At 39.0% G+C, this 16,751-nt stretch overlaps 1 protein-coding gene across 12 annotated transcripts in view; it reads right to left on the bottom strand.

Moving 5' to 3' along the window:
* ptprma (protein tyrosine phosphatase receptor type Ma) overlaps positions 1–16,751 on the bottom strand; it is a 227,135-nt gene that overhangs the window by 4,456 nt on the left and 205,928 nt on the right. For all 12 annotated transcript variants that reach the window (XM_084103532.1, XM_084103531.1, XM_084103529.1 and 9 more), the window contains 8 exons: positions 15,657–15,754; positions 10,605–10,721; positions 10,330–10,484; positions 10,112–10,247; positions 8,005–8,154; positions 6,588–6,761; positions 3,671–3,802; positions 1,072–1,197 (listed from right to left, as the gene is read on the bottom strand). In XM_084103532.1, the coding sequence (XP_083959658.1) occupies positions 1,072–1,197; positions 3,671–3,802; positions 6,588–6,761; positions 8,005–8,154; positions 10,112–10,247; positions 10,330–10,484; positions 10,605–10,721; positions 15,657–15,754 (1,088 nt within the window). The remainder of the gene's footprint in view (positions 1–1,071; positions 1,198–3,670; positions 3,803–6,587; positions 6,762–8,004; positions 8,155–10,111; positions 10,248–10,329; positions 10,485–10,604; positions 10,722–15,656; positions 15,755–16,751) is intronic.

Raw genomic sequence — 16,751 nt, 5'->3', positions numbered from 1 at the left:
TATAATAACACTAATATTCCTCTCTATAATAACGCTAATATTCCCGCTCTATAATAACGCTAATATTCCCGCTCTATAACAACACTAATATTCCTCTCTATAATAACACTAATATTCCCGCTGTATAATAACACTAATATTCCCGCTCTATAATAACACTAATATTCCCGCTCTATAATAACACTAATATTCTCGCTCTATAATAACACTAATATTCCCGCTCTATAATAACACTAATATTCCCGCTCTATAATAACACTAATATTCCTCTCTATAATAACGCTAATATTCCCGCTCTATAATAACACTAATATTCCTCTCTATAATAACACTAATATTCCCGCACTAATATTCCCGCTCTATAATAACACTAATATTCCTCTCTATAATAACACTAATATTCCCGCGCTAATATTCCCGCTCTATAATAACACTAATATTCCTCTCTATAATAACACTAATATTCCCGCGCTAATATTCCCGCTCTATAATAACGCTAATATTCCCGCTCTATAATAACGCTAATATTCCGCGCTAATATTCCCGTTCTATAATAACACTAATATTCCCGCGCTAATATTCCCGCTCTATAATAACGCTAATATTCCCGCTCTATAATAACACTAATATTCCTCTCTATAATAACACTAATATTCCCGCTCTATAATAACACTAATATTCCTCTCTATAATAACGCTAATATTCCCGCTCTATAATAACGCTAATATTCCCGCTCTATAATAACACTAATATTCCTCTCTATAATAACACTAATATTCCCGCTGTATAATAACACTAATATTCCCGCTCTATAACACTAATATTCCTCTCTATAATAACACTAATATTCCCGCGCTAATATTCCCGCTCTATAATAACGCTAATATTCCCGCTCTATAATAACGCTAATATTCCCGCGCTAATATTCCCGCTCTATAATAACACTAATATTCCCGCGCTAATATTCCCGCTCTATAATAATGCTAATATTCCCGCTCTATAATAACGCTAATATTCTCGCTCTATAATAACACTAATATTGTGTGTGTGTGTGTGTGTGTGTGTACGCACCCGCGCCGCGTTATAGATGCGGAAGATCCTGCTGATAATGTCCTCCTCCAGATCCGCCGACACAAACTCCACCTGGATCGGGCCGTGCCGATGAACGCCGTTCTCAGGCCAGTACTGAGGACACAACTGAGGAGAGAACACACACAACTGAGGAGAGAACACACACAACTGAGGAGAGAACACACACAACTGAGGAGAGAACACACACAACTGAGGAGAGAACACACACATCTGAGGAGAGAACACACACAACTGAGGAGAGAACACACACAACTGAGGAGAGAACACACACAACTGAGGAGAGAACACTCACACACAACTGAGGAGAGAACACACACAACTGAGGAGAGAACACACAACTGAGGAGAGAACACTCACACACAACTGAGGAGAGAACACTCACACACAACTGAGGAGAGAACACTCACACACAACTGAGGAGAGAACACACACAACTGAGGAGAGAACACACACAACTGAGGAGAGAACACACACATCTGAGGAGAGAACACACAACTGAGGAGAGAACACACACAACTGAGGAGAGAACACACACATCTGAGGAGAGAACACACACAACTGAGGAGAGAACACACAACTGAGGAGAGAACACACATCTGAGGAGAGAACACACACAACCGAGGAGAGAACACACACAACTGAGGAGAGAACACACACAACTGAGGAGAGAACACACACAACTGAGGAGAGAACACACACAACTGAGGAGAGAACACTCACACACAACTGAGGAGAGAACACACACAACTGAGGAGAGAACACACACATCTGAGGAATGAACACACACAACTGAGGAGAGAACACACACAACTGAGGAGAGAACACACAACTGAGGAGAGAACACACATCTGAGGAGAGAACACACACAACTGAGGAGAGAACACACAACTGAGGAGAGAACACACACATCTGAGGAGAGAACACACACATCTGAGGAGAGAACACACACAACTGAGGAGAGAACACACACAACTGAGGAGAGAACACACACATCTGAGGAGAGAACACACACAACTGAGGAGAGAACACACACATCTGAGGAGAGAACACACACAACTGAGGAGAGAAGACACACAACTGAGGAGAGAACACACACAACTGAGGAGAGAACACACACATCTGAGGAGAGAACACACATCTGAGGAGAGAACACACACAACTGAGGAGAGAACACACACAACACACACACATCAACTTGTGACAGAAATCACACACAACAGTGTCAGTTCGGTGTGTTTCGGCTGATTAACGAGCTAAAACCCCTGATCATCTTCACCAGTTCAGAACGGCTTCACCAGCACCTAACCAGTGCAAACCAGCACAACTGCACAACCGCACAACTCACACACTTCTATTGGTAGAAAGTGTCAAAAAGTCAACATGAAAACCAGATGTATTCAAGCTCCTGGTCTTATTTCCAATTATTCAACTGTGCAATTTATTATAAATGAATGAATAAATAAAACATTCAGGTCTAGAAATCAAATCCCAAAACGCAATTACATATTTACTTTAAGCATGAAACTTTTAATTACTGATTTGAATAATAGGCTGAACATGACTTTCATGCGCATTTACATGAATTGATTAACTGATTATATAAATGATTTATATCAATGACAAATAATTAATTCAATCATAAAAAAGTTATTTAAATATATATATATATATATATATATATATATATATATATATATATATATATATATATATATATGATATACAAAATAAAAATATTAATATTATACAAAAATGTACAATTAAAAAATCATTTAAAATAAAAAAGCAAAATTATTAATAATTATATCAATGATTTATATAAATGACAAATACAAATTAAAAAGTAATATAAATTATGTATTATTAATACATAAAACACTTATTAATAACCCTAAACCATAAAAATGTACAACTAAAATCATTTATTTTAAAATAAAAACAAGCAAAATAATTAATAATTAATTATTTTAATGATTTATATAAAAGAGAATTAAATAAAAAATAGATATATAAATTATATATTATAAAAAATATAATATTATTATATTAAAAATATATAATAAATATAAATATTATATTAAATAATAGATCAAAATAATATTTACTAATGATTAATTAAACCATAAAAGTGTACAATTAAAGTAAATAATTAAAAAAAAAAAACAAGCAAAATAATTAATTATATCAATGATTTATATCAAACAAATAATTCAATTTAGCAGAAAATGAAATAAATTATAAATTATATATACAAATTATTATATAAAATAATAGATCAAAATAAAATCAAAATTAAAACAAATATTTATTTTATTTTATAAAAAAGCTAAATAAAACATAATTAAGTATGTCATAAAAACATACAATTCGAATAAAAAATGAGATCAATCAAAACAAAAGACTTAATATTTTGTCATGTGACCATCAACGGACATCAGAGAAGCGTGAAATGATTGGAAATCTCCTCGAGTGAACATTTGGGCTCAAAGGTGTGTGTGTGAATCCGTCTGATGCTCAGGTGTGTCGTGTGTGAGTGAGTGTGTGTGTGTGTGTGTGTGTGTGAGTGAGTGTGTGTCACCTGCGCAGGGTCCACGTCGTTCAGCATGACGATAGACGTGCAGTGATAGTCCAGCACCAGCCGCCAGAAGTCCTTGACGGTGTTGGGCAGAGGATGCTGGGTAACGATGAACGCCGACGGCTGCTTGTAGCTCTGATGATGAAGAGGATGATGAAGATGAAGAGAGAAAAACATCTTATTAACATCTTATTTACACGCCACCGTCTGCTAGACTAATCGCCTGGAGAAGTGTAGCGCTCCAGTGTTCACACACACATCTTGTGTTTTATTACCAGCGCTGGCACTTACATTTACTGTAATGTGTTTAACAAACAAACAAACAAACAAACAAACGCTTTTAGCCATTTTCAGTTTGAGATGTCAGGCTCAGATTTTTAACACAGCTTGTTTAGATTTATGGCTTTGACTTTCTTGCAGTTTTACAGTAAAATGTGTTTTTTATGGAAGTAAAATAATGTCAAATGTTTTTGAAATAAAAAGCCTGTTGAATTGCACTACTTGAAAATAAAATAGGCATTGCGTTAACCATACTTGCATTTTAATGCATTGTATTTTTAGGGCTTGCATTTTTATGGGCTGAAATTCAACATGGTTGAATATTTAAGCTGTGAATATTTCAATTAAAAACATTTCAAACACATTTTCATTATTAAAAATTCAATAATCCATATTCACCTTTCATATTTCACTTCCAAAATATTCAAACTGTTTAAAAATACAACCAATAATATTCAACAGGCAATTTTCGGTCCATTTTATTTCGCTTTGCAAATTCGCTTCCACAAATTCAGTGGTTCAAATTCGACAGTAAATTCAACATTGACGTCCAGGAACTGCAGGAAAAGCAGTAGATTGCCGAGCATACTCTCCATCTGCTGTTAGTCAAACAGCGCGTGTTGTTGACGAAGACATTCATTCATAAAATGAAAATGATTATCTGTGTCAGTATATGCGGAAAAGATGATAAACACACAAAAGCTGTGTTTATGTTTCATTCAATAACTTCATTGTTACTTTCCCTGTGTAGCCTACATGTCATCAGCTTTCTCTACCATGAACAGGATTATAATCGGTTTCCCTCAATACCTCATACTCAAGGATTCCCCTTCCGTTGGGACAAAACGCTTGTAGCTTAATGGACTAATACAGTGATATGAAAGACCAATCTTGCACCTTATTGGGGATGTAGGCTGTAGGCTACTATATAGGCTACAGGCAAGCAGATGGACTCAGAATATGAACTCAACGCGCAAAGTTTCATGCTGAGCGTTTCGTGATATACTGGCATAAAATCAACACTTGATCAATTAATACTAACACTTTCTCTTCTATTCTATTCTATTCTATTCTATTCTATTCTATTCAATTTTTTTTCTCTCTCTCTCTCTATATATATATAGTATGCCTACGTGTATTGCATTAGCTTAAACTGGAAAGAGTCATAGCACTTGCATATTGTTGTCCTATTGTTAGTTTAACTGTAAATCGCTTTGGATAAAAGCGTCTGCTAAATGACTAAATGTAAAATTGGCTTGACATTGGACATTCGCACATTTAGGGACCGTCTCTTAAGTTGCATACAACACTGGCATACACGTTTCTAACTTCAATAGCAAACTTAAATTTATTTGAATAGATATCAAAAATCCAAAGGGTGCGCATTATGCCTGACACTGATGACTGTAAGTTGTTCTATTCAAATGCTATTGAAGTTAGAAACGTGTATACCAAAGTCGAATACACTTTAGAGACGGATACACTTTACACCCTAAATGTGCGAATGTCCAACGTCAAGCCATCTTTATGCCAGTCTATCACTGGGAAACGCTCAGCATTAAGCTTTGCGCGTCATTCTGAGTCCATCTGCTTGCCTGCGAGTTTGGTCTTTTACATCACTGTAGTCCATTAAGCTACGTTAAGCGTTGTATATGTCCAGCAGGGGAATCCTGAAGTATTGAGGGAAACCCTAATAGCCTGCATGCAGCACATCGCCACAATATAAAGTTAAGGCAACTAAACAACCAAGAGAAATATATGTCAACCTTAAAAATGTAACATTGGATCTGGATCCGTATCGGGGAATAACATAATAATCTCGTTCACGGTAGAGAAAGATGCATGTAGGCTACACAGGAAAAGTAACCGTGAAGACACGGAATTTAACATAAAACCGCCGTCATAATAATCACAAATACACTTACATTGCTGTAAATGAGTTTTATGAATGAATGGCTTGCTCTAACTGTTGCTGGTCTTCGTCAACAACACGCGCTTTTGCACCTCCTGCTGGTGAGGTCGACTAACAGCAGATGGAGAGTATGCTCGGTAATCTACTGCTTTTCCTGCAGTTCCTGGACGTCAATGTTGAATTTACTGTTGAATTTGAACCACTGAATTTGTGGAAGCGAATTTGCAAAGCGAAATAAAATGGACCGAAAATTGCCTGTTGAATATTATTGGTTGTATTTTTAAACAGTTTGAATATTTTGGAAGTGAAATATGAAAGGTGAATATGGATTATTGAATTTTTAATAATGAAAATGTGTTTGAAATGTTTTTAATTGAAATATTCACAGCTTAAATATTCAACCATGCTGAATTTCAGCCCATAAAAATGAGAGCCCTAAAAATACAATGCATTAAAACGCAAGCATGGTTAACGCAATGCCTATTTTATTTCAAGTAGTGCAATTCAACAGGCTTTTTATTTCAAAAACATTTGACATTATTTTACTTCCATAGTTTTTGAAAATATAAATATTTGTGTGCATTTTTCGCCTGTTTAACAAACACCCGCTTGTGTTCGTTCACTGGTATGGATTGCTTTTAGCCATTTTTCTGGCAGTGGAATGAATGAATTCCACCTGTTTCTGAACCGTTTTCACTGAGCACGTGATCACGTGAGCGCGTAACGTACGTCCATGAGCGCGGCGTTGATGTAGTTGCTGCTCTCGCCGTCGATGGTGATGAGGAAGGGCAGGCATCGGTCAGGAGGAAGAACATCCATGCATCGGTTCTTCTCGTGGTTCCGCGGCAGCAGAGCGATGCTACAGTCCTCCACGCGTAACGTCGGCGTCACCATGTTCAACGTCTGCCGAAGGAAACATACCACATATTTATACCAACTTATTTCATTCTATTACAGCGTTAACCCTCTGGCGCTCTTTTTGCGCTCAAGGTTTTTTTTTTTTTTTTTTTTTTTTTTACTTGGTACAAAACTTGGTAAATGTTTTGGTACTTGCAATGTAAATACAGAAAAAACATCATGAACATGATTTGAAAAGGTTAAATTATCCTGAAAACAATAGTCCCACTTGAGCTCCTCACGGTCAAACATGAGCGCACTGGAAATGAATGAGACGAGTTTCCTCTAGTGGAAGCGTTTGGAACTGCAGCCGAACAACATCTCACTGAAAGATCATTTTTTGGCATATCAACCTCAAATTTGGAACACAACTTTTTTAGATTTATGGCTTTGATTTTCTTGAAGTTTTAGAGTAAAATGTGTTTTAAAATGTATATTTCATATAAAAATTGAAAATAATATTTCTGTGCAATAACAATAAACATAAAATTCTGTAACTTTTTTTCACGTCAGCAATAATCTGCCAAGTGTCGTCTTTGAAAAGAGATCAAACTTCAGTCTGTGCTTTACAGCGTTTAAGATTAACAGTTTAAGTTGGAAATTTAATGTTCAGGTCTATGCTCAGAAAGTGAATAAATAGATTATAAATACAGCGTAAATATAATTTAGTACCATAAAATCCCCTAAAAATACAAAATATAAAATAAAAAAATAAAAACATTATCAAACTGAAAAATAGTACAATCATTTCATTGAAATAATAAATACAAATAATTCGGTCATTTTTGACCGAGACGCGAAGAGCAGCATATAAAATGTTTTACTCTATTATTCAGTGTGTTTGCAGCTTTTGTTCTTGACTCTCTGAATGCGTTTCTGTAGTGCACGTGTCTGAATGCGTTTCTGTAGTGCACGTGTCTGAATCCGTTTCTGTAGTGCACGTGTCACGTGTCTGAATGCGTTTCTGTAGTGCACGTGTCTGAATGCGTTTCTGTAGTTCTGTAGTGCACGTGTCTGAATGCGTTTCTGTAGTTCTGTAGTGCACGTGTCTGAATGCGTTTCTGTAGTGCACGTGTCTGAATGCGTTTCTGTAGTTCTGTAGTGCACGTGTCTGAATGCGTTTCTGTAGTTCTGTAGTGCACGTGTCTGAATGCGTTTCTGTAGTTCTGTAGTGCACGTGTCTGAATGCGTTTCTGTAGTGCACGTGTCTGAATGCGTTTCTGTAGTGCACATGTTGTGCCACACTGACCCTGAACTCCTCCTTGATCTGGCTGGAGTTGGTCTGCGGGTCCAAGCGGTTCATGTCATAATACACCGAGCGAAGCTGATTGGCCGGGATTGTGGTGTCGCCACAGAGACACGCCTCCAAGATGGCGTCATGGATGAACACATACTGCTCCTGAAACAGCAATAAACCAATGACAGATCAATACATCCAAATAATGAAATATTTAGTTTCAATTTTAAATATTTCATTTTGAAATAATATGTACTTTATATTTTATTAATTAAATATATTTAAATTTGGGTTCTAATAAATTTAGAAATGTTATGTCACTCATTTGCTATCAATATATTATATTATATATTATATTATATTGCTCACAGTTTTATTTTTGTATTATTTATATACTATTATAATTTCATGAAAATGATTAATTAGCTTTTACTGATATATTTTCAGTTTTCATTTTAATTTTAGTAAAATTTTTTGAAGTATTTGTTATTTTGTGCTATTGTCATTTCTTAAAAAAAAAAAAAATACTATTTAGGTTTAATTTATTTTTATTTCAGTTTTAGTTTTTATTTATTTCCAGTTAGAACTTATTTCATTTATCTTTTACCTTTTCTATGATTTCATGCAATATGTATATTTGTATTTTATTTCAGCTTTATTAACTTTATTAATAAACAGAAGTGTTTTAAATAGTGTTATTTAATGATTGGTCATTTTTCTGTAGATTTCTGTAGTGTTTGAGCACAAATTTAACCTTTTGAATATAAACAACCCACAGATGAAATCACAGAAAATCTAATGTTTATTAAAAGTTCAGATAGTCATATTTGTCTGCGACGGAAACACACTTATATAACAGATCCAGACAGCGATCAGACGGACCGCTTGACGCAAATCATTCATGAAGTGACATTTGAAATATCCTCAGGTGATTCTCTTCATGTGACGGTCAGATGAAGTCTCAGGCTAGACGTTTCTTTATGGGTCTTCAGTGTAACTTTATTTCAAGAAGTACAAGGTATCTCTGAGTGGGCGGGGCTTGAGTGAGAGGCAGCGTGTGATTGGCTCTGGCGGATGTGAGGTGTGTGTGATTGGCTGACGTGAGGTGTGTGTGATTGGCTGATGGGAGGTGTGTGTGATAGGCTGACGGGAGGTGTGTGTGATTGGCTGACGTGAGGTGTGTGTGATTGGCTGATGGGAGGTGTGTGTGTGTGCGATTGGCTGACCTGAGGTGTGTGTGATTGGCTGACGTGAGGTGTGTGTGTGTGTGATTGACTGACGTGAGGTGTGTGTGATTGGCTGACGGGAGGTGTGTGTGATAGGCTGACGGGAGGTGTGTGTGATGTGAGGTGTGTGTGATTGGCTGACGTGAGGTGTGTGTGTGTGTGATTGGCTGACGTGAGGTGTGTGTGATTGGCTGATGGGAGGTGTGTGTGATAGGCTGACGGGAGGTGTGTGTGTGTGCGATTGGCTGACCTGAGGTGTGTGTGATTGGCTGACGTGAGGTGTGTGTGTGTGTGATTGGCTGACGTGAGGTGTGTGTGATTGGCTGACGGGAGGTGTGTGTGATAGGCTGACGGGAGGTGTGTGTGATGTGAGGTGTGTGTGATTGGCTGACCTGAGGTGTGTGTGATTGGCTGACGTGAGGTGTGTGTGTGTGTGATTGGCTGACGGGAGGTGTGTGTGATAGGCTGACGGGAGGTGTGTGTGATGTGAGGTGTGTGTGATTGGCTGACGTGAGGTGTGTGTGATTGGCTGACGGGAGGTGTGTGTGATAGGCTGACGGGAGGTGTGTGTGATTGGCTGACGGGAGGTGTGTGTGATAGGCTGACGGGAGGTGTGTGTGATGTGAGGTGTGTGTGTGTGTGTGATTGGCTCTGGCGGATGTGAGGTGTGTGATTGGCTGACGTGAGGTGTGTGTGTGTGATTGGCTGATGTGAGGTGTGTGATTGGCTGACGTGAGGTGTGTGTGATAGGCTGACGGGAGGTGTGTGTGATGTGAGGTGTGTGTGTGATTGGCTCTGGCGGATGTGAGGTGTGTGATTGGCTGACGTGAGGTGTGTGTGATTGGCTGACGGGAGGTGTGTGTGATGTGAGGTGTGTGTGTGTGTTTGGTCACCTCGGTCTGGACCATGTTAACCCTGCGAGATCGCAGTTCTCTGACGCAGTTGTAAATGTCCACGACTCCTTCTCGCTCCGCCATGTCCAGCATGATGTCGATGACGATGAAGCATCCGGTGCGTCCGGCTCCAGCGCTGAGGGGACACACACACACACGTGTTTAACAGAACACACACACACACACACAGGTGTTGTGCGGAGAGAGGCGAGCGTCACCTGCAGTGCACCACCATCGGCCCCGCGCTCGCAGGACTCTTGGCTTTGACCCGGCGGATGAATCCCAGCAGACCCGTGGAGTGATACGGCACTCCGTGATCCGGCCAGCCGGTGAAGTGGAACTGCCGGATCTCTCTGATCTCATGAGCTCCTCGCTGCAGTCAACACACACACACACACACAGATAATAATAACAGAAATAATTTTGATTGTAACTGGATATGAAATGAATGTAGTGTAGTTTGATCATATTATATTCATAACCGATGTTGAACCTTTTCCACAGCGAAGGTTCGAATGACGTATTCGGAGAGAAGCTGCGTCTCGATGAGCGTCACCTTCATGTCCCTGTAGATCTCAGTGTCGTCAGGCCAGTACTTACAGCACTTCACCTGCAAACACACACACACACACAGGTTCATGAGCAGCTGATCGTTCAAACACACACCAGTTCATGAACAACCTGCTTAAACATGAGATCGTGTACAGAAGCAAAAACATCATCAGCATTTAATCAGGAGATTCCAGTCAGATCTGAAGTGTCCCGGATCCCAGAGATTATCCCAGAATAATTAACCAGGTTAACCCCTTCATAACCAGACCACACCTCCTGAGACACACAGTCTCCAATCACTCAAACTCATTAATGAAGTCAAGCGTTCTCTCCCTTTATCTGTCCATCTGTTTGTCATCCGTTTATTAGCACCCATCCGTTCCTCATTATTATCCTGTTTTCTCTCTATGAGTCTATTAAGACGGCTCTAATTGGCGGGATAATTGCGCTCTAATGGCGGAGCATATTTCGTCTCAGTCGCCGCCAGGCCGGAAAAACAAAGGGCCGTGATGCTATCGGCTCCGTCCTAATTATCATCAGAGCATCTCTAAACGAGGGAGCATTAATCACCTAATGAGTTATTTACATATTCAGTCACACACATCCTGAAGCGACACACTCCAGCATCCCGGGATAAAACAACAAACACGGAAAAATGCTACAATGCTACATTTCTCTATATGTCATTCATTACTTCAATGAGTTCATTGTTTCTGACTTAAATTATTACATTGTTTAAATTAATACATTTTTCGCTAACTGTGACTTTGTATATGTACATTTCTGAAATACATAACTTAGTTTCCTCTGATAACAGATCACTGTAAACTGTAATGTGGACTCATGCATTTTCTGTAAAGCTGCTGTGAGATGATGTGTGTTGTGAAAGACGCTATACTAATAAATGTGAATCGAACTGAATTGAAAACATCCAAACGTCTGTTCTAATGATTGAGAGGGAATGTCATCGGAAACCAAAGCTGAAGAATCAGAAGAAAACTAATGAAGTTTTACACAGAGATGATGTTTTTTTGCATTATGACAGTATTTTTGACGAGTGATTGACAGGTTTGAGCTGCTGAACGGCGTGACTTTGTGAAGTTTGGGGTTTTTCTGGCCTACTTTTATCACACTCTAATTTTAGCCGTCGACGAGGAGCGAATCCAGCAGTTTTCCTCTCTTAATGGCTTATTAATGACTGGAATGTGATTCCGAACGAGACCCTTTTGTTCTTGTCAGATATTAAGATGGGGTTTTAAAATCCCATTAGTTCCGAGCGTCAGATTTCCGCTGAGATTTGATCCTGGTTTCGCCACAGGCTCTACGGGCACAATGGTGTCGCTCGCTCCCTCGGTCCCTCCGTGAGTTTCTTCCCAACGCGACGCAGAGATTCGGAGATGATCACAGCGCTGCTGTCTCCAGATTACAGCGGATGAAGTCAGTGTTTTATCCGGGATAATCTCCCTCTAACAGGGCTAACTTTACCAGTCTGAGAACAGCAGTGCTGACGCTTCACACTCACACTAATCATCTTACAGATGACCAGCATTATAGAGGAGTTATCACAACACACACACACATATTATGGAGAAGTTATCAGAACATACACATTATGAAGAAGTTATCAGAACACACACACACACAGTCTCATACTCACACTCACACCTCACACTCACACACACACACACACACACATTATGGAGAAGTTGTCAGAACACACACACACACACACACACACACATTGTGGGTAATGGCGGGTGTGAGGCTCAACAGATGTCCAGGAGCCTCGGATACGGTGAGTGTTTTCCTGTTTACCGGCTGGAAAGACGTATTTTCCGACACACAGATCTGGTGCTGCTCTTAATTAGCAGCTCAATGAGATCAGGGTGAAACGAGATCACACACTCCTTTCATGTCTGTTCTCAATCTAATCCTTTAATGTGGATCCATAGATTGACTTTGTCAGCAGAAATTAAATACACTGGCTTTGATTAGGATAAGCAGTGTGTGTGTGTGTGTGTGTCTGTGTGTGTGTGTGTGTGTGAGAGTGTGTGTGTGTGTGTGTGTGTGTGTGTGTTTGTTTTTGGATGGTGTCCCGCTCTTCTTCTTGTCCAGTTGTTGGTGGCGTCTGTGAGTCCAGCTTGTATGAATATGGGAGAATATGGGAGAATACGGGATAATACGGGAGAATATGGGAGAATACGGGATAATACGGGAGAATATGGGAGAATACGGGATAATGCAGGAGAATACGGGTGAATATGGGTGAATATGGGAGAATACGGGATAATACGGGAGAATATGGGATAATACGGGAGAATACGGGATAATACGGGAGAATATGCGAGAATACACGAGAATACGGGAGAATACGGAAGAATATGGGTGAATACGTGAGAATATGGGAGAATACGGGACAATGCAGGAGAATACGGGTGAATATGGGTGAATATGGGAGAATACGGGATAATACTGGAGAATATGGTGAATATGGGACAATATGGGTGAATAAGGGAGAATACGGGTGAATGTGGGAGAATACGGGATAATACGTGAGAATGCGGGATAATATGGGTGAATATGGGAGAATATGGGTGAATCCGGGTGAATACGGGAGAATACAGAATAATACGTGAGAAAACGGGATAATATGGGTGAATATGGGAGAATATGGGTGAATACGGGAGAATACAGGATAATACGTGAGAACACGGGATAATATGGGTGAATATGGGAGAATATGGGTGAATATGGGAGAATACGGGTGAATGTGGGAGAATACGGGAGAATATGGGAGAATATGGGTGAATATGGGATAATATGGGAGAATATGGGAGAATGTGGGATAATATTGGGTAATACGGATGAATATGGGTGAATACGGGAGAATACGGAAGAATATGGGTGAATATGGGAGAATACGGGATAATATGGGAGAATACGGGATAATATGGGAGAATACGAGAGAATGTGGGATAATATGGGATAATATGGGTGAATATGGGAGAATATGGGAGAATACGGGAGAATGTGGGATAATATGGGATAATACGAGTGAATATGGGAGAATACGGGAGAATGTGGGATAATATGGGATAATACAAGTGAATATGGGAGAATATTGGTGAATACGGGAGAATATGGGTGAATATGGGAGAATATGGGCGAATACGGGAGAATATGGGAGAATATGGGCGAATACGGGAGAATACGGGATAATGTGGGAGAATTCCCAGAGTTCATCAGGAGCAGATGGTGGCGTTGATGAAGCAGCGGCAGCTTCACTCTCTCAGACACTCGAAAGCTGAGGCTGAGAATACAGCGGCCCGTCGGGAGGAATCACACGTCTCCTGAACAATAGCAGTGACCAGATGTGTGTGTGTGTGTGTGTGTGTGGACACCAGCACTGCGGTTTTATTTTGCTTTTAGCCAGAGATACTGTGAGAAATGACATCGGATGAGAAGCAGATTCATCAGCGTCAGCAGCGGTTCTGGTTATTTGGTGAAATCAGACGTCACCCGTCGTACATTAATACGCTTTTATCGTAGAACTTGGCCTATATACAACACAAAATACAAATGCTCTAATTATAATAATTCAATACATATTTACAATAAGCTCTCAACACAAAAATCTATTCAATAATAAAATAAATAACCAGAGAGGGGTTACACTTTTGTCAATAATTGGCATTTGTATTAGTTTTTTATATCTATATAGTTTTTATTAATTTAGTGTTAGTTATTTTAGTACATCAAGTTAAACTGAATGAAAGTGAGAAATGCTAAGTTTTAAGTTGAAAAAATATATATTTTAAGGGTGAAATCATTATTTTCATGAACGCCACGCTCTTTTGTTTAAAAAGTTAAAATGTTTTAGAAAAACAAAATAGATACAATACTGTTTATAATATTCATAACTGAGTAAAAGCTCTCCCTCTGAGCCGCTCGCTGTCCGTCATTGGTCAGTCAAACCGGAAGCTCCGCCCCAAACTCACGTGATTGGTTGAGTGAAAGTGACGTCATATTGACATTGTTAAAGTGTAATTTCCATTCAAAGTTGTGGATTTAACTTGAAATTTTTAACAAAGTTGCAAAACTGGAATATGTCTCGAGCGACAGACGAAAAACAGTAAACGCTGTCATGTTCTCTGGCGTTCGGATGCTGGTGTTCGGGGACACACTCGTGTGTGTGAGACGCTTCTGGAGGGAGTTACACCCAATCATTCTGATCACACACTCTTTCAGAAACACTAAACCAACATTAGAGATGCTGCGATGCCATTGGTCCACTGGTTGATCCAGTTATCCAATCACAGCCCGGTTGTCTTCTCATCAGAAAAAATGGTATCACTTTACAATAAGGTTCATTAGTAAACATTAGTTAATGTATTAACTAACATGAACTAACATGAGCAATACATTAGTTACAGTATTTATTCATCTTTGTTAATGTTAGTTAATAATAATCCAGCTGTTCATTGTTTGTTCATGTTAGTTCACAGTGCATTAACTAATGTTAACAAATGCAACCTTTGATTTTAATAACGTATAATTGAAACTAATATTAACTAAGATTAAGAAGAATTGTTCATTCTTAGTTCATGTTAACTAATGAACCTTACTGTAAAGTGTTAGTGATGAAATCTTTATCTGCCTCAATTGAGCGATTCATACGATTTTTATGCACATTTTTAGAATTGATGCACATCTTGGTTTTTCCATCCAGTGATGTTTATGCGACACACACACATGTGCATGGAGAACGAACACACCATGAACATCTGGGATCAGGTGTTCCTCTCCATCAGTGTGTTGGATGCGTAACGGCCTGGAGAGATTCGATGTTCTCGATCTTCCCTGAAGGACTCGGATGTTTACCAGGATTCAGCCCGGAGAGATTTCTTTCATTTTGTCTTTAATAAAATCAACGCAGCCAGCGGATCTCGGTCGGCCTGTGATCGGGGGAATATTAAAGTCCAGGTTCACTCACCCGGCCGACTTCAACCAGATTGGTAACCATGACGATAGTTGCCGTGTTCTCCTGCCAGATCATCCTCCAGAAGTCATAGACGGTCTCCTGCATCGGGCCTGTGTGTGAGAAACTCTTCATCAACTCATTTCATATTCATCAATATTATTGATCTCCTGCACTGACACCATTATATGACTGAGCTGGACGATGACTTTTTTACAACAATAATGAAGCATCTCTGAACTTCCTTAAGCTGGACTGTGACGCTATTTTCTTCTAGACACAAACTTTGTTGCATTATTTTCCTGTTATCTCTGTAAAGCTGCTCTGAAACACTCTGTGTTGTAAAAAGCGCTGTAGAAATAAATGTGACGACACGATATTCTGACTGCATGTCAACAAATAATTACAGTCAGACCAAAATTTATTCAGACTCCTTCAACATTTCTCACATTATCACAGTTTACTCGCTATAGTTTAGAGAATGGTGATAAAATATGAGCAGAACTCAGATGATATTTGACTGGTTTTGTCCGTCCTTCTGTTAGACTGTCTCACACATGAATTATGTTGAATATCTGTCAGCTGTTAAATTTAACTACACAATTAGATAATACCAGTTTAGCTCAACCAATCACCAAGCAATGCTTCATTGTGTTCAGTCTGTGTGTAAAAAGAGCATTAGCAATTAAAGACAAAACACTTCAGCAAAACATGATCAGCTCAAAGTGTCCGAATCAGTTTAGTCTCTGTATGAAGAATATCTGGGTATAATATGTCACAGTTTACTTTATTCTGCTCTCCTCACTCACATAAATGAACTATAGTGTCCTGATCACACTAGTGAAACATATCAAAAATTATATCTGGTGTCTGAATAATGTTTGGTTTGACTGTATAAAATAAACACCATATTTCTAATGCAAATGCAAAAATGTATATTTTTCATTCTTTTGATTTCTGGATGAAACGTGAGCTGGACGTGGAGATTAGCACATAATACCATAAACATGAACACACACACACACACACACACGCGCTCTCGGTGGGATTATCGAACATGTTTTCCTGCAGCTGAAACGTTCAAACACTCGCTCATAAACGCGTGGAAAC

The sequence above is a fragment of the Abramis brama genome (assembly GCF_963993115.1).
Source record: "Abramis brama genome assembly, chromosome: 24".
Lineage (NCBI taxonomy): Eukaryota > Metazoa > Chordata > Actinopteri > Cypriniformes > Leuciscidae > Abramis > Abramis brama.
The sequence above is the reverse complement of the archived record's forward strand: the minus strand, read 5'-3'. Positions and strand labels throughout refer to the sequence as shown.